Source organism: Sycon ciliatum, chromosome 10, assembly GCF_964019385.1.
Source record: "Sycon ciliatum chromosome 10, ocSycCili1.1, whole genome shotgun sequence".
Lineage (NCBI taxonomy): Eukaryota > Metazoa > Porifera > Calcarea > Leucosolenida > Sycettidae > Sycon > Sycon ciliatum.
The window spans coordinates 21,869,109-21,896,319 of record NC_088652.1 but is presented as its reverse complement, the minus strand read 5'-3'; the positions used below and the strand labels follow the sequence as shown (position 1 = coordinate 21,896,319).

The 27,211-nt window shown below is 49.4% G+C and overlaps 1 protein-coding gene and 1 long non-coding RNA gene across 3 annotated transcripts; both read left to right on the top strand.

The window, feature by feature from the left end:
* Window positions 1-373: 373 nt before the first annotated feature.
* Window positions 374-2,263, top strand: LOC135826738 (uncharacterized). Its single transcript, XM_065339339.1, has one exon. It carries the CDS (start codon window positions 374-376, stop codon window positions 2,261-2,263), a length of 1,890 nt encoding a protein of 629 aa, XP_065195411.1.
* A 2,295-nt stretch (window positions 2,264-4,558) lies between these two features.
* Window positions 4,559-27,211, top strand: LOC135825839 (uncharacterized). Of its 2 annotated transcripts, XR_010555151.1 has the most exons (4): window positions 4,559-5,047; window positions 16,818-16,927; window positions 22,566-22,645; window positions 25,141-27,211. It is a non-coding gene; the product is annotated as an uncharacterized LOC135825839 (long non-coding RNA). The 2 variants fall into 2 exon arrangements; XR_010555152.1 differs by lacking the exon at window positions 22,566-22,645.

Here is a 27,211-nt window from a genome sequence, read left to right as displayed (position 1 = left end):
CCTCCGCAAGCCATGCCCCTCACCGTCCACATTACCCCAAGAAGCCGCAGTGGCAGCCCCGGTCGCAACAACAGCCCGGCAACAAGCATGGCCCTCCGAAGCCAAACAATGCCTGAAACGTTTCCTGCCAGAGGTGTGCTGGCAGGCGCTCCCACCAGACCTGCAATGTCAAGGCACCCAGCTACCCGAGTGAGGCTTGGACTGGAGGGTGAGCGACTCGGAGGTCCACGGACGTCCGAGCGGCCGAATTGGTGGTCAGACCAGACGCTGGCGTCAGCTGACCGGAGACCCAGAAGTCACGCAATATGTGCAAGGGTTTTGCCTGGAGTTCAGTCGGGAACCAGTCCAGTGGCGGAAGCCACTCCCCAGGCAGATGTCCTCAGAGTTGACCGCAGTGGTGACGAAGGAAGTACAGGCACTGCAAGAGAAGGGTGCCCTGGAAGAGGTGCCCCCTGGTACACCTGGCTTTCTCAGTCCACTGTTTGTCGTACCGAAAAAGAATGGCAAGATGCGCCCAGTGGCCGACCTGCGGGAATTGAACCAGTTTGTGCAATACCACCATTTCAAAATGGAAGGTATCGCCACGCTGCGGGAGCTATTGATAAAGAACGATTTTATGGTGAAAGTGGACTTAACCGACGCATACCTGTCCATGCCAGTGCATCCAACCCTCCGTCGCTTCCTGACGGTGCAGTGGCAGAGTCGGCAGTACCAATTTGCGGCTGTCCCGTTTGGCCTGGCATCTGCTCCACGGCAGTTCACCAAGCTCCTTCACCCGGTGATCACCTGCCTCCGCCAACAGGGTGTACGTCTGGTCGTGTACCTGGACGATATTCTGATCATGGCCGGATCATATCAGGAGGCGTTGCAGCATGTGGCCAATCTCATTCATCTGTTGCTGGCCCTAGGCTTCCAGGTGAACTTCAGCAAGTCAGAGCTGCAGCCGGTACAAGTGGTGGAGTTTCTGGGCTTCCAGGTCAGTTCAATAGCCATGACATTAGAACTCCCCACGGACAAGGTCCATCGGACGTTGACAACTTGCCGGAGCTTAATTGCCCAGCGACAGAGTACGGTTCGACGACTTGCCAGCATCCTGGGACTGCTGTCCTCTGCAGCACCCGCGATTCTTCCCACCAACCTGCATTTGAGCGGCCTGGAATCAGTGCGGGCATCAGCCCTACGCCGGCAAGTACCATGGGAGGAGACCGTCCCGCTATGCGCAGCAGCACTGGAGGATCTGTCTTGGTGGCTTCAGCACCTGGAGGAGGTCAACGGCCGCTCTATTCCTCTGCCAGTTCCAGACCTGGTCATGCAGACGGATGCAGCATCCACAGTCGGCTGGGGAGCAGTCTGTGGTCATCGCCACGCATCAGGCCTTTGGACGGTGGCGGAGAAGCACATTCATATCAACTGCCTGGAACTACGTGCAGCCTTTTTTGGTCTACAATCGCTCGCGAAGGACCTTCGGTCTGCTCATGTGATCATCGAAATCGACAACCAGGCGGCTGTATGGTGCATCAACAAAATGCGATCAACCACCAGCCCGGAGCTGAACAGCGAAGCCCAACAACTGTGGCAATGGTGCCTGGAGAAAGACATCACCATCAGAGCCGAGTACCGGCCAGGCGAATTGAATGTGGAAGCCGACTTTTGGTCACGGCAAACGGGAGCAGCACAGTGGATACTCCACCGGGAAGTCTTTCAGAGACTAGCCAACCAACTTGCTTTTCCTCTGGAAGTGGATCTGTTTGCCTCACGCACGGCTGCCCAGCTACCCCGATTTGTGAGCTGGAAGCCAGACCCGCACTCGTGGAGGACCGACGCTCCCAGCTTCACATGGTCAGACCTGAATGCGTACCTGTTTCCTCCGCTTTGTCTCCTGACGAGGTGCCTGAGGAAGATTCAGAGGGAGGAGGTAGCTCAGTGTGTGTTAGTTGCCCCGATGTGGAGAGGAGCCCCATGGTTTCCCCTCTTACTGAGCCTCTGTGTCGACCAACCTATAATGCTGCCTCATCACCCTCGTCTACTCATGAACGAGCAGGGCGACGTTCACCCTCTCGTGGAAGCGAGACAGCTGCGCCTAGTCGCTTGGCCGCTGTCGGGCGTATATGGCAGCATCAACAACTTTCAGCAGACGTGTCGTCGCTCCTCAGTTCTTCTTGGCGTGGAGGAACGAGGAAACATTACGACTCAGCTTGGTCACTGTGGTGTCAGTGGTGCCGTCAACGGGAGATTAATCCCGTTTCGCCATCTTCCGGCATAGCAACTGTCCTGCAGTACCTTACGGACCAAGTGTCGGCAGGGAAGTCCTACCGGACCATTGGAGTGTACCGCTCTGCACTGTCCAGTACCCTGCAGCCGATGGACGGCCACGCGATCGGCCAACACCCGCTCGTCTCCCGGTTGATGCGTGGCATTTATCAACAACGTCCACCTGCGCCTCGCTATTCGGCTACCTGGGACCCGGCAATCCCGCTAGGCACTCTCCAATCTTGGCCTCCGGTGAAGGATCTGTCCCTGGAGCAGCACACCCTAAAGTTGTGCTTTCTACTGGCTATAACAGGTGCTTTCAGGGCATCTGAGCTCCGGCATCTGTCAGCCGACTCCATTGGTTTGTCGCCGGAAGGTGTCTCACTGCAATTGTTGGCATTAACTAAGACACAGCGCTCTGGCAGCTTGAAGAGAGTCTTCGTAGCCAGATATCAGGTGGAAGCAGTTTGCCCTGTAGTCCACTTGGAAGCATACCTGGAACGCACAAAGGCTTTGAGACCCTCAGGTACTCAGCAGCTCTTCATCTCGGCCCGCAAGCCACACCGTGCGGTATCAGCTGCTACAATTTCTCGTTGGCTTGTGTCCGTGTTGTCCACCGCTGGAATTGACACGTCGGTGTTCAAAGGACATTCAACCCGAGCCGCTGCATCGTCGACGGCTGCAGGCGCTGGCCTGTCAGCTGATGAGGTCATGCGCGCCGTTGGCTGGAAACAAGAGTCTACGTTCCGGCGCTTCTATCTCAGAGACCCCAGGCCTGCTGCGTCAGTCCGCATTCAGCAGGAGTTCGCAACTGGAGTATTGGCTGCTGCTGTGCCAGCATCTACACTGCCCTGAAACAATGCTGACAGTGTGCTTATTCGTGTACGTCATGATGGTATGACTGTGTGCAAAACATACCTTCTGGACTAATCCGCTAGTTTACCTGCGTAGTGTACGCATTACAAGTAATTTCGGGACGGCCAGTGTTAGCGTCCCGCCATACTAGGTTATGAATATTTTCCAGATTTTGGTTTTCATGTGGCCACACATTTAGTTGGTGTTAGGCCTTGTGTTATATTCCAGCCTGGGTGTGCTGGTTTGCTGCGTCAAAATTATATCACTGACGCTCGTAGTCGCCATTTGTGCATAAATAACTGTTGCCACGGAGGCCGGTTGACGTGCGCTGTGAAGTATACACTGTTATATCGAAGCTCGAAGCTCCGATATGCAATTGCCCATTTCACAAGCAATGATGCATTGTGATGTGAAGTGGGGATTGTATGAGGAGCGGAGAGCGGAGATATAACAGTCCCACCCGGGTACCCTCCCTAATAAGATCTATAATGCGCTGAAAAAAGGGTGAAGAAGAAGCTAGAGTTCCCGCGTTTGAGCTGATGGATCACGTGTGGAGCAGTTTTCCTTACGAAAATTTGTTTGTCAAATTTTAGTAAAACTGCGTTTTGAAAATGCTATCTCGAGCAAAGGAAAACCCGATTTCGGGTTGGTATACACTGTTTTATTGCCTTCTTAGTATTTGACCCCACTAATTTCCCTGATACCTAAGCGGTCAAATATATCGCGTATTTGACTGCTTAGTCAAATACACGATATATTTGACTACTTATATTTGACTCCTTAGAACTTCTTGGACTTAGAAATTTTCTCTCCAACTTAGAAAAAGAAATTTTGAAGAAAGCAGAAATACACAAGATGGGATTTGAACCCACAACCTTGTGAATCTCAATCACTCTTCCTTACCACCCAGCCACTGTGCTACCGATGCTGAACCTAGTTTAAACAATGATCTTGACTTTAAATGCAGTACAATGCGGTATAGGCTATAGTATAAATACTAGAATTACAAGGATATGTCGTATATGAAGAGAAACTATTGCGTGGAGAACACGATAAATAGATTATAGACCTCATAGTTGGTCTATACAGGATATATAGACCTCGTAAAAGACCTCGGGGGACCTCGGTCTTTTACTCGGTCTATATATCCTGTATAGACCTCCTAACCGGTCTATAATCTATACATATCTCCGCTCTCCGCTCCTCATACAATCCCCACTTCACATCACAATGCATCATTGCTTGTGAAATGGGCAATTTCCTCTGTCTAGCGCCTGCAACCGACCGTCGGTCAAGCGCGGCTGTGTGAACAGACAGCAGGCCTACAACTAGAACCAGTACAATCATGTAGATCTACACGCGAAACTGCTCACCGTTGCGTGTGAACAGCTGTATGTAGTCCGACTCATCCAACACAGACGTCAGTCAGTCGATTTCATGTCGGAGCCAGATAGGCATCGGCCGAAAAATCAGCATAGTATACAGTCATAGTGTGGAGCAGGCATAACTCGGACCTCGGCTAGCTGCTCTGGCTTTTTCTGTGTTTTCAATTCCCTCTACTGTACATCCAATGCTTTTACTCGCACTTCTTCGGCAGGGAACGAGCAGGAATTCCTAGTTTGTCGATATTATCCAGTTACAGTTGGGCCTGGTCGACCACTGGCTTTAGTGCTGTGTGCAGGTAGTTCAGGGGAAGGACTAAGGTCATTGTTGGTTTCTGAGTTTCTATTCTGGTGGCTCCCGTCTGTGTGCCATGGACGAGGAGGTATTTCGGCCCTCTTTTTCCACTCGGAATGTAAATGCTCTTGAAGCAGAAGTGCAGCAGTCCGCGTTTCGTTATCATTCAGTCCCAAGAGATTGGAGCTTGTCGAGCCAGGTTCAAGGCTATTACTTCCCGTAGTGGTGCTGTCAAGACGCTACGCTGCCAAAACGACAGTGCACGGTAGGGTATTTTATTTGTCCTAGTCTGAAATATTGTTGTTGTTGAATAGAATTTTCTGAGATACAACCACCACATACCTGCCAACCTGTTGCCAACTCAAGGTCGTGACCACGTGACCACTGGGTGAAATTTACGCACAACGGTTGCACATGTGTAAAGAATAGGCGCACACCATGCAACTGCATGAACCTGATAATTATCGTTGTTTATTGAAGTGGTGAGAAACAAGTAGTTGGACACGCTCCTAAGTAAGTTAGATTGAGGGTTCAGGACTATGCATGGCATTTCGTAATGGAAAGTAGCGACGACAGCGAAAAAGAAACGAGTAATTGTGTCTGTTTTTTTACTCCAGAAGAAGAGTTTCCGGTACGTCCAACTTTTGAAAAGAACGCAAAACGAACGTATCAGGCCAATGTGGTACACAATTTGCAAGGTTTACAAACTGCGCGATCGACATCAGTGTACAGTATTAGAAAGGAAGGGTGCAAGCTGCACGCTGCTTCTTTCACTGTCGACACTAGGACTGTGCTGCAGTGCATGTGGAAATTTGAGGTGTGCATCAGTTACAAAATTGCACGCGAAGGACATGTAGGGCATGTACTGAGTCTCGTTAACGGGCAAAATACACACCATAAAACAATACGAGCCGAGCCAAGCAAAAAGGTGGCTTAGGCGTAATTTTTGGACATTTCTTTTTCCATGCCAAAGTGATGTCTACCTATCCAACTTCCATCAGGGAAATTTTGGTGCCCATCTGAAATGTATATGTGCCATAAATAGTTACATGTATACGTTGCGCACAGGTCACAGCATACCTGGTATCAATGACACTAAGGATTTGAAGACCTGCCCAAACTCCAAAAATCATGGGACACCAAGTGGAGATAAATCTTAGCAGGTGCGGAAGCAATACAAGAAGAACGAGCACTTGTGTTCTAATTAGAAGATCCAAGAAAGAATAATTGATCTATGTATCTCATTTCATTTCTTCACGCAACACGAATTTTCATATCCTTCAATGATGTTGTGAGTCTGTGACTATATTTTCGCTGGGCTGGGAAACGTCGCATCTTACCAAGACAGTCCGTCATACTCTCTCCAATCACCTATGCCAGCATGAATTAATCCTTTCATGTAGCTCGTAGTGTTGTGCCAGAGATCGAGCTCCGTTGGTCCCTTGCACGTAGGTCCAGCAGACTGCACATCGCTAAAAAGGGGCACTGATTCTTTGTCCGTCCTAGTCCATGTCATTCTCCTTCCCCGGTGCAGGTAGTGGTAGAATGCACCACGGGACGATATGCTACAAGGTAGAGTCAATGCGTTGCTTCGTCGCGTGGCACCATTGGCCTTGAAATGAGGAAATTTTGGAATACAGTACGCCACGTCATTAACATTTGAAGGTGCCGAAACAAAGTGAAACATCGCAGCAAGAGCCAACTCACTAGGCAGCTTGTCAGAATGATAGTCGGACGGCTTGTAGACGTCTCCCCATAGCTATACTAGCCACTCTAGCCGTGGTCACGATGACTCATCCTCTTGCAAACTAGTTACTGTACTTGAATGAAAGTGAATATTTTCGCGAGCGCGCTCGAGTAGAATTTTGCCTACTGTGACGTTTTGGTGATTTTCTCGATTTGTTGGTGTTTGCGCCGGTATTCTCACTCACAACACAGAGTCTGAGGTTTATAGAATATTATCACTAGGAGAAGACTGTATCCATTGCAAACTGATTGCAATACTTCAAAAGGCTAGCTACTACCTGGTAGTAACAGAAACAGCCAAAGACCAAGAACCTAACAACTGCACCAGCAAGCTCTTTCCTTGCACTCCCCCAAATACATCAAAATCAAGCAGCAAAATGCAAATCCACACGCATGTTTGCCGGAACTGAACCTCCATAGCGCAGCTGATCATTGCGGCTGCACGAGACGACCTTCCCGCCACAGTAGGACAAAGAACTATGCATGGAACTAGCAATGAATGCATGCAGCAGTTATGAATAGGGACATCAACAAGACACAACACACAGTAGTCATGAGCAGGCTGAGGTAACTGAGCTCTGAGGGCCGGGGAACAGTACAGACATGTGCACAACAGCACCTAGGTTTACTACTACCCAAGGTTATTCATGTCTTGGTCTAAACTGAGCAAGTTACTAGTGGAGATCTGTGGGGTGACTTGGTCGTACCAACATCCTCCCCCCGGTGACGTCTTCAAGCGTCACCCTTATTCAGAACGTCCAGCACACAGATCTTTGACACCGGCCTGCGGTATGTCCCGGACGCTGTCTTGACGTCGGCCACTCTGACATGTCCATCGGTGCCGGGATAGACGGCCGTAATGGTACCTTTCGGCCAGCTGCCTCTGGGTAGGTCTCTGTCGGCAATCACGACTATGTCATTGACCTTGACTTCTTTCTGCTGTCGCTGATGCCACTTCGTCCTTCTCGTCAACGTCGGCAGGTATTCACGCAGCCACCTCCTCCTTTTCCCAGCACGAAAGCGACCTGGGCACTCCCGTCGGCGAAGGTGACTCTGAGGTAGGCTGCAGCCGCAAAGGCCGACTCGCTGGCGTCTCCAAAGACGTGTAGTTGAACTTGGGCTCTCTTGGTCATATCTTCACTGTAGGGGCGTGGCACAGACAGCTCGCTCAGCTTGAGTAGCATTTGCCACCACTCTTTCCAGCGTGTCACGAGGTCATCCGGTAGCGGCTGGTCCCAGCTGACTCCGGTGCGCCATATCCGCTGGAGAAGTACCTTTGCCGATACCGTGTGAAATGCCAGGTAGCCAAGCGGATCAAATACTGACATGCACATGCGTAGCACATGTCGCTTTGTCGGCTGCGTCACTTCTGCTTCTTGTGTCACCAGTCGTGCACTTAGCTTGAAGCTGAAGATGTCCTCCCGCGGCATCCATTTGAGGCCAAGGGTCTTCTCGGTCGGGGTGGCCGTTTCACCGCTGTCGATCGTGAGAGCGCTGTCGGACCTGAGCTCGGGTGGCACGCTTGCTAGGACCTCTGACGAGTTGCTTACCCAGCTACGAATGGTGAACCCGCCGGCTTTGTGGATCTTGACGACTTGAAGCGCTCTGGCGACAGCTGTCTCCACTGTTGGCGTTGAATCGAAGTAGTCGTCCATGTAGTGCTTGCGGTTGATTGCGTAGACAGCTTCTTCGTGGTTGTCCCTGAACTCCTCAGCATTCCTCCGCATCACGAACTGGGCCGAGGCAGGCGAGCATACCGCTCCGAACGTCATCGCCTTCATTTGGTACGCGTCCGGCTCTCTGTCACGTTTCATGCCTCGCCAAAGGAAGCGTTGGGATGGTTGATCTTTTTCCCGAATCTGAACCTGGTGGAACATCTGCTGTATATCGCCGCCGAAGGCAATACGGTGCTCCCTGAACTTGAATAGAACGCCGGTGAGAGAATTCAGCAGATCCGGACCCGGAACCAGGGCGTCGTTTAGGCTCATGCCGTTGCTTGAGGCTGCCGCGTCGAAGACTAGTCGCAGCTTCCCTGGTTTGTTCGGGTTCGTGACACCAAAGTGCGGCTGGTACCACTTGCGCTCGTGGAATGCTGTCTCCTCTTCTGGTGTCAGCTTGAAGGCATAACCGGCAGCCAGGTACTGTTCGATCTTACTGCAGTACGCGTCAGCGAAGACTTGATCCCTGTCCATCTTTCGCTCGATGGAGAACAGCCGCCGGAGGGCCATGGGCTTGCTCTCTGGTAGGAGTATGCCACTTTCTCTCCACAGGAGTCCGGTTTCCCAGCGGTCTCCGACTCGTCTGGTGGTCGATTCCATGATCCTCTCAGCTCGCGCTTCCTGTCGGGACCGGATCTTAGTGCTGGTGACCTTGACACCAAACGAGTCTGTGGTGAAGAAAGACTTGACGAGCAGATGTAGGTCGTCATCGAAGCAGCCATCTTTGATTTGCCCTGACAGGCTGCTGTGGGCGTTTTCGGTGCTGAGGTCATCGACTCTGCCGTGGATTGCCCAGCCTAGCTTGCACCGCGTGGCTACCGGCGATCCGGGCGGTCCCTCGACCCACTCTCGGGGCATGATCAGGTCACAATTGTCCTGCCCGATGAGCATTCTGGGCTTTTGCATATCCTCCACTGTCAGATCAGCGTCTCGGAGGTGTTTCCAGTGCTGGCAGGTGCTGTTGACGTCGAGGTCTTGCTTGGGTAGATCCAGTGTAACGGTTCGTACATCGTTCAGGTAGAACTCCTGCCCGCTTCCGAACACCGAAACCTCCACCTTCCTGGAGTTGTTGTCAGTCTGGCTGGTGTCGTCCGTCCAGGTCAGTGTCAGCGGGCAGTGCGTCCCCTTGGCGCCGATCTCCTTGGCTAGGCTAGCGTCAAGCAACGTGACTGTAGATGCTTCGTCGAGCAGAGCGAACGTGTGGACCGTCCCCTTCGTGCCTGTGACGTTGATGGGTACTGTGCGCAGCATCACCCTCCCACTGTTAGGTCGTCGAGTTGCGTTGCACGGCGCTGGCTGGTTCCCCGTCCTCTCCTGCGTGCTCGGTTGCGGCAGATGGAGGAGTCGGTGGTGTAGCCTTTCGCACCCGTCACGTCCGCACCGTGCTTTCTTCGGGCAGTCCCTGACTTGGTGTCCACAGCCAAAACAGACGAAGCAGCGGTTCTCATTCTTGATCCACTTCCACCTGTCCTTGACTAGGGCCTTCTTCAAGGTGTTGCAGTTGGCAGCGGAGTGCCCGGCTTTCTTGCAGAAACCACATTGTTCTTCTCGTGCGGTGAAGGTGTTCCCACGGAGGCCGCCTGGTCGCTTGCCGATTGGCGGCTTTTCAGCTCTGTCAGTGGCGGTGAGTCTTCTGACGTGGCTGATAGCGTCCGCTCGTTGTGATAGCCATTCGGAGAGTGTTGCCAGGGTCACTCCGGTCTGTTGGGTATGGACGAACTCCCCCCATTGCCGCTTCAGGCTGTTGGGAAGTTTCATGATCACTTCCTGCCGCAGGGTGGGATTTGTGAGATGTCCGGTATCGTTCATGAGCTGCATTGTTGCGACGAGGTTGCCGACTGCATTTGCCGTGTCGATGAGGGCCTCGAAGTCCTCTTCTCCAGCTGGCTTCAGTTTCTTGACGCCGTCAATTATGGTCTGTATCACCTGCTCTGGCTGCCCGAACCGCATTTCCAGAGTCTGCATGACACGATCGACGTTATCAGGTACAATGAGCATGGCTTTGACGGTGTCCTTAGCCTTCCCTTTGAGGGCTTTCTGTAGCCTGGCCATATTCTCCGCATTGGAGAATTTGCATTCACTCGTCGATGACGTGAACATATGGCGGAACATCGGCCAGGACGCCGGGTCGCCGTTAAACTCTGGGAGGTCCTTTGCGGTGGACTGTCGGGCGACTATCTTGTGAAGGTCGCTGCCAGTATCTTGGGAGCCATGTCTCTGCGTGGCTGTCGTCAGGTGTCCGGCCAAGGCCTCCGCAAGCTGACTGACAGCTGTCACCACTGAAGTCTGAGCGGCCTGGGCCGGGGTGTGCTCTTCATCTGCGATTGGCTGGTCCCTAGCGCGTGCTGCGGGCGGCAGGCGTTGTGTCGGCTCAGCCTTGTCGCCAAGGGACTCCACATCCTCAGTATCTTTCGGGACGGGTTGGTGGTACTCAGCTGGAGTCCGGCGGTGGTATGACGATGACTTGTCCACAGACCTCGCTCCCCTGAGTTCTGCAGGTCGAGGCTCGTACTCGTGGACGGCGTGGAATCGAGCATCGTTACCAGGACTACTCGTGTCAGTCACGGTATCACGTCTCTGTTCGACTGCCCGGTCTGCAGGGCTACCTCGCGCTGCGCATTCCTCTAGGAACAGCTGGCGCCACTGGTCAGCTTTCCTTTGCTGCTGCTCCGCAGATTGCCTGGCTTGACTCAGGAGCTCACGTAGGTGATCCTTGTCACCCTCCGCGCGCGCAGCCTGCTCCTCGATCTCCTGGAGTTCTTCGCGTGACCGCTGTCTCTGGCAGGCCATCGCCTCGAACTCTACCTTGCGCTGCTCCGATACGCGCTTCATCTTGTCGAGTTCAGCCCGCAGTTCAGTGTTGCAATCATACAGGTCGCTGTTCTCAGCTTGAGCTGTGCTCTTGTGGAGGTCTAGCTCGCGACGTGTTCGCCGCAATTCAGACTGAAGGTGTTGCACGACAAGATCCTTCTCATGACTTTCGTCAGCGGACTGTTGTAAACTTTGCTGCAGGCAATCAATCATCCGGTGTGCGTGACTGAGTGCGTTTTCGTTGGCCTGTGACTGTGCATTGTGTGCGGTTACAGCTGACTGCTCAGGGAGATTCACAGGTTCAGGACTACCCTGCAGTGCTTGGAGCGGTGATGGCGCTAGAGCTAGCGGTGTGGCATCTGCGCGTTCTGCCATGCTGTACGGAATGTGTGAAGAGGCACGAGTACCTTGCTCTACCTGCTCTGTGCGCTGTGTACCGGTACTTACTGAGTCTGACACTAAAACTGAGTTTTTGCCAACTCCTTGAAGTCGCTCTACTGTCCTACCGCTTGTAGAACGGGACTTGACTGTACGTGGGTCGCAGACACTATCTGCACTCAGGTTTATCAAGTCCGGGTCACTAGTTTGCCCTGACTGTACGGATTTAGCAGGGTACAACACGCTCACCTCATCGCTGCCATTTGCAGCTGTGGGCGCTTGCATTTCAGATCGTCGCTCTTCCTCGAACACTTCCTCTCTCATCGTGGGCGATGAAGACTTCGGTGTGCCAGAGCGTCTGGACGCCCTCTCGAGATTCAAGCTGGCCAGGTCAGCCTCCGCCTCTGCGACCCTCTTTCTCGCTTCTAGCAGGGCGCACCTTGCTTCCATCACTGATGGCGCACTTCCTGACGTGCGGCTTGATGCGAGCGACGGTGTCTGCCTGTTGAAGCTGGTTCTTGGACTGGTCGCACTCTCTTCGTCCTCAAACCCCAGTCGCCTGGGAGCAGCTCCCTTGGTTGAACGAGCACTCGTTCTTTGTTCCTCCGCCATTCGCGATCCGGCTCGAAGGACCAATGTTTGCGCCGGTATTCTCACTCACAACACAGAGTCTGAGGTTTATAGAATATTATCACTAGGAGAAGACTGTATCCATTGCAAACTGATTGCAATACTTCAAAAGGCTAGCTACTACCTGGTAGTAACAGAAACAGCCAAAGACCAAGAACCTAACAACTGCACCAGCAAGCTCTTTCCTTGCACTCCCCCAAATACATCAAAATCAAGCAGCAAAATGCAAATCCACACGCATGTTTGCCGGAACTGAACCTCCATAGCGCAGCTGATCATTGCGGCTGCACGAGACGACCTTCCCGCCACAGTAGGACAAAGAACTATGCATGGAACTAGCAATGAATGCATGCAGCAGTTATGAATAGGGACATCAACAAGACACAACACACAGTAGTCATGAGCAGGCTGAGGTAACTGAGCTCTGAGGGCCGGGGAACAGTACAGACATGTGCACAACAGCACCTAGGTTTACTACTACCCAAGGTTATTCATGTCTTGGTCTAAACTGAGCAAGTTACTAGTGGAGATCTGTGGGGTGACTTGGTCGTACCAACAGTTGGCAAAACACGAAGCCACTTTTTAGCTTGGCGCGGCTCACATATACATGTACATGTATATGTTATACATGTACATGTATAACCTATACATGTAACCTATACATGTACATGTATAGGTTATACATGTACATGTATATGTTATATATATATACCCTCTTCTTGCCCGACATCAGCAGCATCTTTGTATCCTTGTGCAAAAAATCTTCCTAGCCCAAGTCCCGAAACATATTGCCAAGTACAACTGGTTTGTTACCACTAGACCAACACGCAATGCCTTATCACTGCCCCGAGCTAGTTCCTCTCTGTTTTTGAAATCCCCTTTCTTCTCAGCATACTCCCTTTGGTCTAACCTGCCTACTAGCATCAAGACATGCCAGGATATCAGGAAATTCACAGTCCAGCTTTCCACACTGTCTCATCCGAAGTGATCCCATGTATTATTAATGTGCCTCCCTTTCTTTTTCTCTCCCTATCTCCTTTCCCTCTCTGACAGCATCTTTCTTTTTTTTCCCTTTTAGCTTGCCGTGGTTGGCTATCACCTGACCTCTCATGTTTATTGGCAGTCTTCGGACGGGCCAGGAGATGTTGAATAAATAAATAAATAAATAAATATACATGTACATGTATAACATATACATGTAACCTATACATGTGCATGTATAACCTATACATGTACATGTATAGGTTACATGTATAGGTTATACATGTACATGTATAACATGTACATGTACATGTTATACATGTATAACATTTACATGTAAATGTTATACATGTATAACCTATACATGTACATGTATAGGTTATACATGTACATGACTGTATACTCTTGGTGCTAGCTGTAGCAGTGCTACATCATGTAGATCTACACGCGCGGTATGGTATGCATGCACTCCGAAACGTATTTTTTAGAAACGCCTTGCAGGCGAACCCACCCACCAGAAACGCCTGTTAGACGTCTCTAAGTAAATACATGTATTTACGGACGGTCCCTAAGAGCAAACCACTAAGACCCGCTGAAACGATCATTCAATAACTCCTAACGATCAACCAATATCATTAACGATCGATATATTGGTTTTATCGATTCTTGTCGGCTCTACTCGTGTACTTCGGACACCAGTTTTGGAGAAATTCCATGATACCTTTGGTACATTAGAAATTTGTGGCACCGCACTGTTGACATCTGTGGAAATCTGGCTGGTTTTATCAACATGAACTAGAGAATTTCATGTTGTTTCTAGAGCAAAGAATCTTGTCATCACCCTCTGGCAACTGCTCTTATCTCCAACCTCTCACACAAATGAACCAAAGAGACAAAGTCTTCTCTCCTGATCTCTTTCAAAGCCACAAATCAATTTTGCCGCGCTTGGAAGTACATGATTGTGCTCGTATTCACTATCGGATGGAGTGCAAGGGCTAGAATACTGTCACTGATATGCATGTATAATAAATCGGTAGCACTCGTTTTGAACACTAACGATTATCGATTGCACTCTTAACGATCGATATGCGAGTTATCGGTATAATTGTTTCAGCCCTACTGTAAACCAAAAGAAACAGAAGACGGGATAGGCGTGAGAAGAGGCAACAGGAACAGATAATTATGAGAACAATTGTGTGCATGTGATAGCCTCTACTGAAACACTGCTTATAGTATATGTATGACCATTTCAAGCTCCACGAACCAGTGTGGAAATAGAGAGGAATTCACTGGGAAAGCAAGATAGTCACTCTGAAACATTCAAGCTTCTGGCTGTAGCAGATTTGACAGTCTTCATCAAAGGTGCTGCAAAGGTTGCATCATAGCACGCACCAGAGAGGCCATTCATCTTAGCACTGATGAGGTTACAGACAGTGGAAGGAAGGAGACGACTGAGCTGGTCTTTCTCAATTTTCCCACAACTGTGAACAAGCCCTCAGGATCGGCATTGGCATGCGGAAGTACCAACAGAAGTGAAGTCTTTTGCATAACTACGGGAATAATGCGGACTGAAACCCAGTTGCAACTGGAGATCGTACCTGGTTTTGCCGGTTTGGGTAGTCAATGGCAAGCAGATCTTGGGCAGCTTGAATCACTTCCGGCTTCACAAAGTTGGCTAGAAAGCTGCGCAAAAATTCATGACGTCCATCTGCATTGTGCCGATCCTCGTAGACATCGTCTGGAACGCCGTGTTGAAAGTATTGAGGGGCTTCAGTGCAAAGGCGACAAAGGATGCATACAACTTAGTTTCTATGCTCTCGAGCTTGTCTGAAACCCTCACGGCTCGATCATTGCCATTCTCCCTCTTGCGGTCGAAGTAGGAGCTGAGGGCAGGCCAAAGGACTGGCAGACGATTGATGCAGCGGTCCAAGCTAAGCCAGCATGTGGTGCAGTGCTCCAAGCTAAGCCAGCGTGTGATGCAGCGCTCCAAGCTAAGCCAGCGTTTGGTGCAGCGCTCCAAGGTAAGCCAGCGTTTGGTGCAGCGCTCCAAGCTAAGCCAGCGTGTGGTGCAGCGCTGCAAGCTAAGCCAGCGTGTGGTGCAGCGCTCCAAGCTAAGCCAGTGTGTGGTGCAGCGCTCCAAGCTAAGCCAGCGTGTGGTGCAACGCTTAAGAACACAAACTGGTGCAATGTCTTCGAAGTCAGTCAGTATATCGGCAAACTCTTGGCAATGCTTGGAGGACTGTTTGAAGTGGTTGAATACATCTATCAGGAGCTGGTCAAGAGAAATTGGAAGCACCTTCTAGCCAGCCGCAGCGCTCCGGACAGCAAGGTGGCACACACAGGCCAAGCTGAGCACTTTAGGTTGCTGCTCTAGCACCCTACTCAGAACAGAATTACGTTTGTCTGTCATCACGCTCGCACTGTCCGATGCGGAGCCAATCAAGTTCTTCCACGGTATCGCTTGTTTTTGAAACACTTCGCCCATGGCCTGGAACAAGGTCTGACCAGTAGCAATGTTGCAGACTGGCATGTCCAGGAAGCGGGTTGCTGCTCTACGAGTCTTCTTCTCCCAGTACCGGACCATGATACCGAAGTACTTCTTCTCAAATGCATCATTGCCGCCGTCACACATTACACTGAACGGCTGTGAACGGCAGGCTTTGGTAACAGCGCCATCAGCTGCTGGTGCCAGGGCATGTGACACCATGGCTGTGTTTTTTTGTTCTGGCACAAGAATACAGCTCCGCAATTTTACTGCCCGGGAACTTTTTCTTTGTCAGCTTACTAAAATGACCTGCGGAGGGCAATGGCAGGTTGTGCTCCACTAGAAAAGTTGTAAACAATAACTATGCTGTCAGGACTTGGTCGCTACCTGCTGGCTTGGGTGAAGCGAAGAGAGCTCTCACTGGTCTCTGTTTACTTACAACACGTGGCGCAGCCGTATGTTTTAGTCTACCGCAATGACGCTTGACTTCGAGGACTCGTCCACCGCTAACAGAGAAATCACCGTTGCAAACCCTGCAGTGCGCAAAGGTCTCTCTCTCTCTCTCTGTCTCTGTCTGTCTCTGTCTCTGTCTCTGTCTCTCTCTATCTATCTCTCTGTCTCTCTCTCTCTCGCTCTCTCTCTCTCCCCCTCTCTCTCTCTCTCTCTCTCTCTCTCTCTCTCTCTCTCTCTCTCCCTCTCTCTCTCTCTCTCTCTCTCTCTCTCTCTCTCTCTCTCTCTCTCTCTCTCCCTCTCTCCCTCTCTCTCTCCATTGCTGTGTCGAATAAAGATTTCGGCATGATGATGGATTTTCCTGTCCCGCAGTCGGAACTCGAAAAGCATAGAGTAGTGAGACTGAAAAGGGGCAGAAAGGAATAATAATTATGTCTTTGCGAGCATATCCAAAGCGCCCCGACATGCTGCCGGGATCTGGTTTCCGCCGGTCCGCAAAGTGGTGGGAAACATTTTTCCGCTGTCACGGTCACGGCAACATCAGTGAACCAGTATGATGACATTACCATTCCGTTTTCATTTCACAGCATTCTCAACTAGCTGCTGGTGTTTTCATTTCACAGCATTCTCAACTAGCTGCTGGTGTTTTCATTTCACAGCATTCTCAACTAGCTGCTGGTGTTTTCATTTCACAGCATTCTCAACTAGCTGCTGGTGTTTTCATTTCACAGCATTCTCAAGTAGCTGCTGGTGAGGTCCGGCTGTAATGAGCAATCGTTTTCTTTGTGATAATAAACATATTTTTCTTGTGATGTTTGTTTTTTGTTTGCATCCAGGCTTTATGGAGGAGAAGAAAGGGTGATATCTCATCCACCTATTGCCTGAGCCAGGTACTCCGGTCCGGGTGTGCAGATGAGCTGGGTTCCTGATGTTGAAAGAACTTCTGGTGCGTGATTTTTAATTCAGTACTTTTGGAGTTGTGGCAAATATTCGATTTTTATTCAATCTAAGGCTGTGCTCAAGTTGGAATTTTTAACTCGGGCTGAAAGTCTGTACAGTTCTGAAGTACGTTCTGAAGCAACACAAATAACAGCTGTCCATTTATTTTGTTGTTGGAGATTGAGTAGGAGTTTTTACTGGTTGATTCTAAATACAATAAATGAGGAGGCCTTGGGTTTATGACCAATAAACCCTCGGCCTCCTCATTTATTGTATACATAAGAATGGCGTAACTCCTCTGTAGCCTTGTCATGATTTTAAATTTTTCACCGCCCACGGCCGCACAAAGTCCTTGGCTACAAAAAAAATTAAAATCTCTCCAAACCAAACTTCAAATTCCTTTCCAAATTTTCGCCCAAGAGGGCATCTTCAGGGATATGTGACTCCTGTGAACAAAACAACAATATAACTACAGAAAAAGGTAATAATAATAACGTGGCAATATACCAGGAACATCATAACTAGTGCTAAGAATTGAGACTAACATTGTAGATCATGTCACATATTCAAAAACACAAACAGAACCTACCCACAATATCGCACGCCAGATAATAGCCTAAAAAATGTCTCAACTTGCAAGATCTCAAGTCAGGTGATGATGGGTCAGCGTGAAGTGCGTGTCTCAACTAGTGTGATCGCCAATTAGATGTGAAGGTGACGAGGCCAGAAAGAGAGAGAAAGAGAGAGAGAGACAGAGGCAGAGAAAGATAGTGTGTGTATGTATGTGTTTGTGTGTGTGTGCACGTGTGTGTGCGTGTGTGTATGTGGGGGGGGGGTGTGCGTGAGTGCGAGCCTCACGGGTGGTAATTGCATCTATTCGATGAGATGGTCTTGCCCACGGTAACCATGAAAGGTCCTGTTGTCTGGATGAATTCATGCCGATAGTCTCCATCCACTGTCACAGTTGATTGCTGGCTTTCTGCTTCTGATTTCGGCTGCTTCCATGTACTTGCGGGAAGGCAGCGAAGACTCCCTGCCGAGAATCTTGGCGTGGTGGAAAGGCTGGAAGTTAGGCAAAGATGTTGCAAATTCTCGGTGGTCAGACTTGTAATGCCCCCCCCCCCCCCCCCAGGGAGTCTTCACTGCCCTCACCCTTGCCTCTCGATAATGTTCCTTGAATCTTTCCCTCACTGGACGCTCGGTTTCCCCGACGTAGAGCTCCTCGCACAATGTACATGGCATACAATAGACACTACATTCTTCGTCAGACATTCACTGCTCTTCACATCCGCGTCGCATGCTCTGCACACCATTGGCCTGCCAGGACCACGCTTCACCTTCGCACGCTGCACATCACGCGGACACATACGCGTACCAAACGACGAACGGACAAGTCTACGCTTCAATGACGGACCAGACGTGAAAACAAGACGAACATCTGGACTATACTGACGAACACGGCGAGAAACCCGAGCGGCCAGTGCATCATTGATGAATGGGAGCTTGAGAATTGATTGATTCGGCTTTCTTCCATGGATTCATCTTGCCTCGATTCGGTTTCTTTGCTGTTTTAACTGCCCGCTTAATTTCTCGATCTGGATAGTCGTTGGCTTCCAGTCACGCTGTGATTTTCTGGATTCCAGCTCCTCTTCCCGCCTCCGTTGAACCGTTGGAGATTGCCCGACGACACTGATTAACTGCGACTGCACGCTTTGTTGACAAAGGGAGAGACGACAGGAATGACAGGTCAACTCCGCTGTGTGAAGGCTTGACAAACAGTTCCCACTCCAACGTACACTCGGGACTGACACTCAACGTCAAGTCAAGGAAGTCGATGCTCCTGGTGTCGTTGTCGGAGTGTGTGACGGTGAATGTTATGAAGGGTGTTGGTTGTTGAGATGGGCAACAAACCGGCTCAGAGCCGCTCGTCCATGTCGCCACAGCATGATTATATCATCAATGTAGCGCTTGAAAATGCAGGGCTGAAATTCAGCAGAAGACAGGGCTGCATTCTCAAGCGCTGACATGAAAATAATGGCCAATGGCGGGGCCAGATGGTTGCCCATGGCGATTCCTTTCAGTTGTCGGCACTGCTGATTGTCGAACTCGAATATGTTATTCGTCAGGGTGAATTGGAGGGTATCTTGGACATCCTTCACACTCAGACCCAACATATCGACATCCTCGCGGTGCTCCTCCAGTAATGTGGTCGCAGCTTCAATGTCGTCAGCGATCGGGATGTTGCTGTAGAGGCCGACCACGTCGAGGGACACCAACAGGTAGTCTTCATTCAATTTCTTGTGTTTCGTGAGCTCTTGAATGCATGCCAAATTAGAGGGCAGGTGCGAGGGTACAAAACGCAACAACTGGTTAAGGATTCGGTCCATCAGCACAGATAGGTTGCTAGTGGGTCCATCAGAACAGCTTACAACTGGTCGGACTGGCAAACCTTCCTTATGGTCTTTTGGAAGACCATAGAATTGTGGCATTCGACTATAACTTGGGTTCACAGCATCCTCAAGCTTCTTCGGAATCTTGCCATTGATGTTGTCTCTAGCTTCTCGTAGCTATTGCAGTCTTCGAGCAGGCTGCTGCACTTGGAAACGTAATTCACCTTGGACATAAGGACGAAACCTTTGGACTTGTCAGAAGGCTTGATGATAATGTCGTCGTTGTCTTTAAGGTCTTGAAGATGCTGGCTCTGCTCTCTGGTGAGCTTCAGGTTAGTACTGTCCCGACTCCGTCTGTCTTGCTCCTTCTGAAATATGTCTACTACATCTTCCTTCAACCTTCGTATGTTTGCTTCCTCTCCATGGCTCAAGGATGGCGGCTGTTTCGACGGTTGGCAAAGCCTTCTCAGCTTCAGGTCGTCATCTAGGCAGGTATTCGGTGTTGGGACTTCCACCTGCGAAGCAGACTCGGGTAGATCAGCTTGTTGGTCTGTCGGATAATCCCTGCGTATGTCAGCCAGCAGTTCTTCAGATCTCTGTGCCTCCAAACTGGATGTCCGGATGCTTTCCATCCAGCGCCTCCCGAACGCCATACGCTCAATGGCCACACCAACATCCCTGACCGTTGAATCTGTTAGGGTGGGCTGGAAAACGAAATTAGGTCCGTGAGCCAAGGTGCTGACGGCCACGTCCGACACGCTCTCCGCAACGGAAGGGTCCACGACAACTCTCTTTACCCGAGGAAACCGCTCGCTGTCTCGGGTTGCAGCACCCTTCCGGACAGATTCTCCACTGCTTGTCAGATTGCAAAGCTTAAAGTCGAGGCGCTCGCTATCATCCTCACCAACCCGGTCCGCAATCACTCTCGCGTGGCCCTTTATCCAGTAGCTCTCCGGCGGGCTGAAGGAGGTCTCAACCTCCTCCTCCAAGACCTTTATGTCCCTGTGTAGTGAGTCAATGATCTTGTACTTGTGGCGGATCAATCGAGACAGGACACACCGATGAAATCCCTGCTCAAGTGTTGCAATTCCAGCAGCGTTCTTGAACAGCGAATTGGCTTTTGAACAATTTCTCACAAACGGTGGCACAACACCGAGACGACGACAATTAGAGAGGAACCGCACTGACACACGAGTCTTCACAAGAGTCACCCGCGCCTTCACCAACCTCCATGGAGTTACAAGCGACGGACCATCGCCATTTAGAAAGGAATTTGAAGTTTGGTTTGGAGAGATTTGGAGAGATTTTAATTTTTGTTTTGTAGCCAAGGACTTTGTGCGGCTGTGGGCGGTGAAAAATTTAAAATCAATATTATTCTTATTCTTGAATCGTTTGCAGGCAACCTGCCTACACTCAAGAGAGCACTACATTTCAAACAAATCCATTGGTATCGTTACAACGTTTCGATCTTTATGACCATCATCAGGAATGAAGTGGACATGGAAAGAACAGCAGAATAAAAAAAGGAGGCAAGCAAGCAAAGCGCGGTACATAGTGACAGCGCGCGTAGAGAAGTGCAAAGCACGTCATGGCGGGTGAGACGTACCGCAGCCTCGCCACCAGGACAAAAGAACACAGTGAGCGGCACCGCGCTGGGTGAGCATTTCGCAGCCAAGCATGCATCTGAACCATTGCCATTGGGAGCAACGGCCTTCTCAGGTATCCGGGTTCTTGGGTCTGAGCGTGACCGCCCCAGGAGGAGGATCCGAGAGGCCATCAACATCAGGGAGCGATCCCCGAAATCAACAACAACAGTGGTTGGGACCTGCTATAACACCACCTGTGCGGCCTTATTGGCTTCTAGCATGCGTTCTGGGTGATACACTCGGCACATGTGTGTGGGCAATGCATGCCTTCACGTACCTTGGCTACCACCTTTTATGGAGTATGCTCTTCCACATTCTACCATGGTCTGCAATCATCTTTCTTGCTCAGCTACCTTTACTACTTGGCTTTAGCATCATGCATGGGATGTAGTTGTACTGACCGGTGCGCTTTGCCGGCATTGAATACAGCTGTTATTAATTGCGTGTGGCGCGGGGCTCTACACACCTCACTGGTGGTGTGAGACTAGAACTGGGCTTGTATCACTGCTGTAGCGCAGTATTTACTTTCCTCGCCGTTTGTGCTTGTGTTGTCATGTATATGTAGTAATGCACACCCGCCATGACGTGCTTTGCACTTCTCTACGCGCGCTGTCACTATGTACCGCGCTTTGCTTGCTTGCCTCCTTCTTTTATACTGCTGTTCTTTCCATGTCCACTTCATTCCTGATGATGGTCATAAAGACCGAAACGTTGTAACGATACCAATGGATTTGTGTGAGATGCAGTGCTCTCTTGAGTGTAGGCAGGTTGCCTGCAAACGATTCAAGTATAATGAAGCTGCGTGAAGCGTCCTTTAAAATTTTGAAATTATTATTATTGTAGAAAGGAAAAGGAAATAATTATTATAGATACGAGTTGAGAGAAACTCTCCATCACTGTAACCAGATACTATATACATTCAGTAAGTGCAACAACTAGGCACAAAACTGACAGAGTACTGAGACATTCTGCTGTCGGCTGTCGGTTAGCGCTACTCGTATTATTATTATTATTATTATTATTAATTTTCTTATTTTGTTAGGGAATTCCCAACAGGCAATGCTGCCTTTTTACTGGGAACCCTACTGGTTTACACTGGCATTGAGAGGAACATGCCCACCGGAGAGTTTTACTCGAAGCAGAGGTGCGTGTAATCCTGTCCCTATCAGGCATTGGGGTCAATAGAGTATGTACATTTTTTGCCTGATTTGAAATTTCTTTTTCACAAGCCCATTGGCTGGAGTTGCACTCTCTTGCGGGTTGTGTTCACCAGACCTTTTGGATCGAGCACTACCCCAACAGCAGTTCCTGCATGCCTGTGTTTTGTTTGTCTCTGTCTCTGACTTCCAGCCTCTCTGTCTGTCTGTCTCTTTCTTTCTTGCTCTCTCTCTCTCTCTCTCTCTCTCTCTCTCTCTCTCTCTCTCTCTCTCTCTCTCTCTGTCTCTCTCTCTGTCTCTCTCTCTCCTCAATGCCGAGCAAACGGGTGGCAGGTCATTTCTTTTTCAGTTGAGGTAGGTGTGCGTGGTTTCATCCCGGACTCTCTTCGGAGGGCTCTGAAAGCGCTTGGGTTTTCTAATCGAAGAATAAAATATATTTGTAATTTGTGCAGTAAGACGTCTCTGCGAAGCAGCTACATCATCTGGTTGCGACGTCAACAAAAACACTGGTCGGAAGATCCACTTTTCTGAGGTACTGTATGCGGGGCTCCGTTTATTGAGTTGCGCTGAAATGTATCCCTTTAGGCCACCTAGAATTAATTCTTTGTTTCGGGACACTTCACTCATCCGTACCAGGGTCGGTCGGTCGGGTTTATTTTATATTTTATTTTGGTTACTGCCATGTGCATACATAATGAAGTACATGTACATGACACAAGTACAACTGTGCATATCGAATATCCAAGCTTTTGTCCATCAAGCCAGTCGATCAAATTATTTGACTGCAGACGATCCAGCTCAGTCCCATCACTGCATCAGGTCCAGGTCTCCTCCAGGACCAGATCTTGGCCTCGCTGACAAACGAGCCTGACGAGCAGCTCCCACCAAAACTTCTGTCAAGGAGCAACACGATGGTGGAGCTGATGCTGTTTCAGGATGGTCCTAACCAATTGCGGATCGGGGATAAATGAAGACGACGTCGTCACGAAGCGCTGCATCATGTCAGTTGGCTGCTTCCGAGGTCGACGTCGATGTCTGGACTGCTGAAATTCGATCGTGATCCGCGGATCAGGAATGATCTGCACTAAAATTGTTTTCGACGCGAAAGGCCCTCCCGTCGTGTTCCGTCCAGGCGCGGTCCAGCACGAAAGCACACATGCACACGTAGGTCTACACGGTACCGCTTTCATGTTCAGAGCATGTATGATGTACATTTCTTGCATGCGCAATAAAAAAACATTTTGCAGTCAGGTAAAAAAAGACGGTCGGTCGGGTGACCCGAAACAACGAATTAATTACTGTTGAGATACCGAATTCAAATAAATCAATACCATACCATACCATACCAATTCTGGGTGGCCTTATCTTATTATTTCTTTTCTATAATTTCCCCATATGAGTTCCTATCAGTTGCTGTGAACACCTTGAGTGGAGAGCGCTTGTTCGAGCGTTGAACCGGGTTCTTAATTAATCCACCATACCCAGTTCGCAAGGCTGGGCGGGGTTGTGAACAGGCTTTCATTTCATCTTTTCTTATTATTAAGTATTATTTCTGCTTTTCATCTCATTACAAAAATTCTGCGCATTTTTTCTCCATCTGCGCATAAAATCTAGACTGACAACCTGCTTGTTAAATCATGCACCTGCTTTCAGGCGTAAAAACCCTGTTGTAGAGGTCCTCATTTGTTAGACTTACCTGTCTTTATAAATGTAACCTACTCTGTCTCTCTCTCTCTCTCTCTCTCTCTCTCTCTCTCTCTCTCTCTCTCTCTCTCTCTCTCTCTCTGTCTGTCTGTCTCTGTCTCTCTCTGTCTGTCTGTCTCTCTCTCTTTCTCTCTGTCTCTCTCTCTCTCTCTCTCTCTCTCTCTCTCTCTCTCTCTCTGTCTCTCTCTCTCCCTCTCTCTCTCTCTCTCTCTCTCCCCCTCTCTCTCTCTCTCTCTCTCTCTCTCTCTCTCTCTCTCTCTCTCTCTCTCTCTCTCTCTCTCTCTCTCTCTCTCTCTCTCTCTCTCTTTCCCCATCCTCTCTATTCTCTCTCGTAATGTTCTATACTTCTCCTATACAGGTAGACTCCCTCTTATTCAAAAACGGTATAATTCGAACATTCCGTGTAATTCGAACTTTTTCGTCGTACCGATCTTCTGCAAGTCACTTCAAGTCAAAATCGAATGCATAATTCGAAGTACGAAAAGTGTGCCGGTTGGATAATTCGAACCCAGTCTTCGTACAGAAGAGCTGTTTACAGTACATTGGCTATGTCCTTTGAACGCTTATTTCGAAGTGAGATTGAGTTGCTATCCTTGTAATTCGAAGTTCATTCTTTTCTCCTTCTCTAGCCAAGAGTAGCTAAAAAATCGATCGATGGTCCGCTGCAGGATCGACTATAGCGTTCAAGAAACCCACCTTCTCTCGAAATTTGATTCAAGCCCGTGCGAGGCAAATTGCAAAGGTTTGATTGAAGACGACTTCTTCCAGGTGGCTGACTCTCTTCACGGATCTCGATGGCCTTTCTTACCGCGCCAGCTCGTGCGCGGAGATGTTGGCGCACAACAACACTATTGTCGTAAATATAGTCTATGCCTTTGCTCCACTTCCGTTCTTCAGAACGACGTGCTGCTGTCCAACGGCCTTTCATGACACGGATTAGGCAGCGCAGTTCTTTTCCGTTGAAATTGTTTCAGGAAAGCTGCAGTGACTGACAACTTCTTCACTAGAAGATGAAGATAATGTCAGAATGATTTTGTGTCGATCCAGTGTTTTGATAATCCGTTGTACATGACCGCGTACCGGTACGACCACCTATGTTTCGTTGATGCAAATAAAAATGTGCAAACAATATTCGGCATGCGATTTCAAGCATTTTGATATACATATCAATGCATGGGGCTGCATTTGGATAATTAGAAGTTCCGGATAATTCGAAGTTAGGGCCTGGCAATTTGAGGTTCGAATTAAAGGGAGTCTACCTGTAATTGTGATTTCGGCTTTGTGTATGCATTGTGCTGCATTTGTGCATTTTTGTATTTGCAGAAACGATCAGCAATACAATATCACGGTGATGTAACAACGTTATGGAGCACGTGAATGCTCTCTGTGTGTTGCCAAGCAAGGAGAGGTTGGCACCAGCATCATCCCATCCATGGAGGAGTGTAGTCATCGCACACATTCAAGCCGAGACAACTACATCTGAGCAAAGATGGACTGGTCTTCACACCAATCATTCTGAATATGCTAGATCAGGACGACACAGACAAGACGACAGCGGGCATCGTAGACCAAAGTTCGGAAACCTATGGCTGTGCACTTTCCAGAAACGATTGGCATTGCGACAACGCGGTGGTATCATGAAGTTCCGGAGTGCGTGAATGCTTATGTGCATTTCATGAGGAGGCTTGCAGCAGCACTACCAGAGCCATTGAGGAGTGCAGTGACATCATACAGCTATTCCCGAGCAAAGGATGAAATAGTCTTCACACAGGTGGTTCGGAATAAGCTTAGGTCAGATGAAATGCAGCAAGCACAGCAGACGTTATGATCCGACACGAGGAGATGCCACACGGTCATGACGAGATTGGCACGCAGACCAATGGAAGTGCAGGTGAGCCACCATGGCAAGGGTTCTAAGAAGAGAAGTATGGTGATCTCTATAGGACATCACTACAGCCTAGGAGACACCAGCAGTGGTTCATGACTCGTCTTGTGCATTCTTATCAGCACAGTGTCGTCATCATGATTGGCACGAGCAGCGGCATCAGGCGACGCTGTGATAGCATCAGCATAACAGTAGCAGTGGAAACTGCAGCAACAGGCAGCACAGAGACGTAGTCAGCAGCAACAGCAGCAGTAGCAGCAACAATAACAGCAGCAACAACAATAGCAGCAGCAGAGGGTAACGCAGAAATGAGATCAGCAGCAGCAGTATACCCAGTAGCTGAAGAAGAAGCAGAAGCGTCAGCAGAGGGTAACGCAGAGATGAGATCAGCAGTCCTGTAGCAGTGGCAACAGCAGTGGCAGCAGACGTTTCGCCGTGACCAACAGCACCGAGAGCACCAGTACATCAACAAAAATCTTCAGCAATACTTTCATTGATTATAGGCTTCTCGCCACTGTTGATGCAATATTGCTCCTAAACCCATTCAGTGTTGAACCTAGCTCAGCATGTTTCCACTGCCACATCTACCAGCATCTGCAGTAGCTACAACACCCGGACACCGTCCACTAGTAAACTGGGAACTTACGGTACGTGCAAAGATTGCCCTGGCAGAAGATACATGTATGTGCGCATCGCTTCAGCCCTGCTGTTGCCTGAATTCATCACGCTAACTGACAATGAGCAACTGTGCCCTGCATAGCATCACTGGTGTTCAAGAGGAGCTACAACCACCGGTGAAGTAGCTGTGAGTTGCCGTGCGTCAATCGTGATCTCAACAAAGAAAGCGGTAAGAGAAGGTGCGTTTCAGAACTCAAGTTCCAGAGAATATGCTTGGTCTGCCTCGAGTGTAGTGCAAAGTACTCATTATTTGACTTATATTTTCGGATTAGAGTAACAATTCCTGCTGGAATAGTGCTCATCGTGTTTGGCACTGTGCTCTGGAACACAGTCCCCGGAGAATGCCGTTACACACAGCCCCTGCTTCTCTGCGCCCATCTTCCGCAGCATGGACAATGCGTACCATGCACCAGTCCTAACCCCAATGGTATTTTTCAGGGTCCGTCTCTCTGGTCGTTAATCCCGTTCTGTTACTGTCTGTTGCAAGATTGCAATGCAAGGTGTTCCGACACTACCGCAGTATATTCACGTACTGAGTACATCTATTGCCTCAATTGCCAAGTCCTAAAATGTGTCTGCAGATGGTTGCTTTCAGGCACAGCTGAAATTTCATATAACTATGCACTCCACCCTTTCGTTCAAGTTGTAATCTTACCTGACGATATTTCGCTACTCTAGCTCCATGCTTTCCCCACCTGCCACCATTGAGCACGGACATATCAACGTGATCAAATAACCAGCCGTTGTACCATTTACACGTATTGCATGCACCTATAAATTGTTTTATTTGTCCCCATAGTCAACCTTTTTGTTGTCCATCTTTCCATGGCA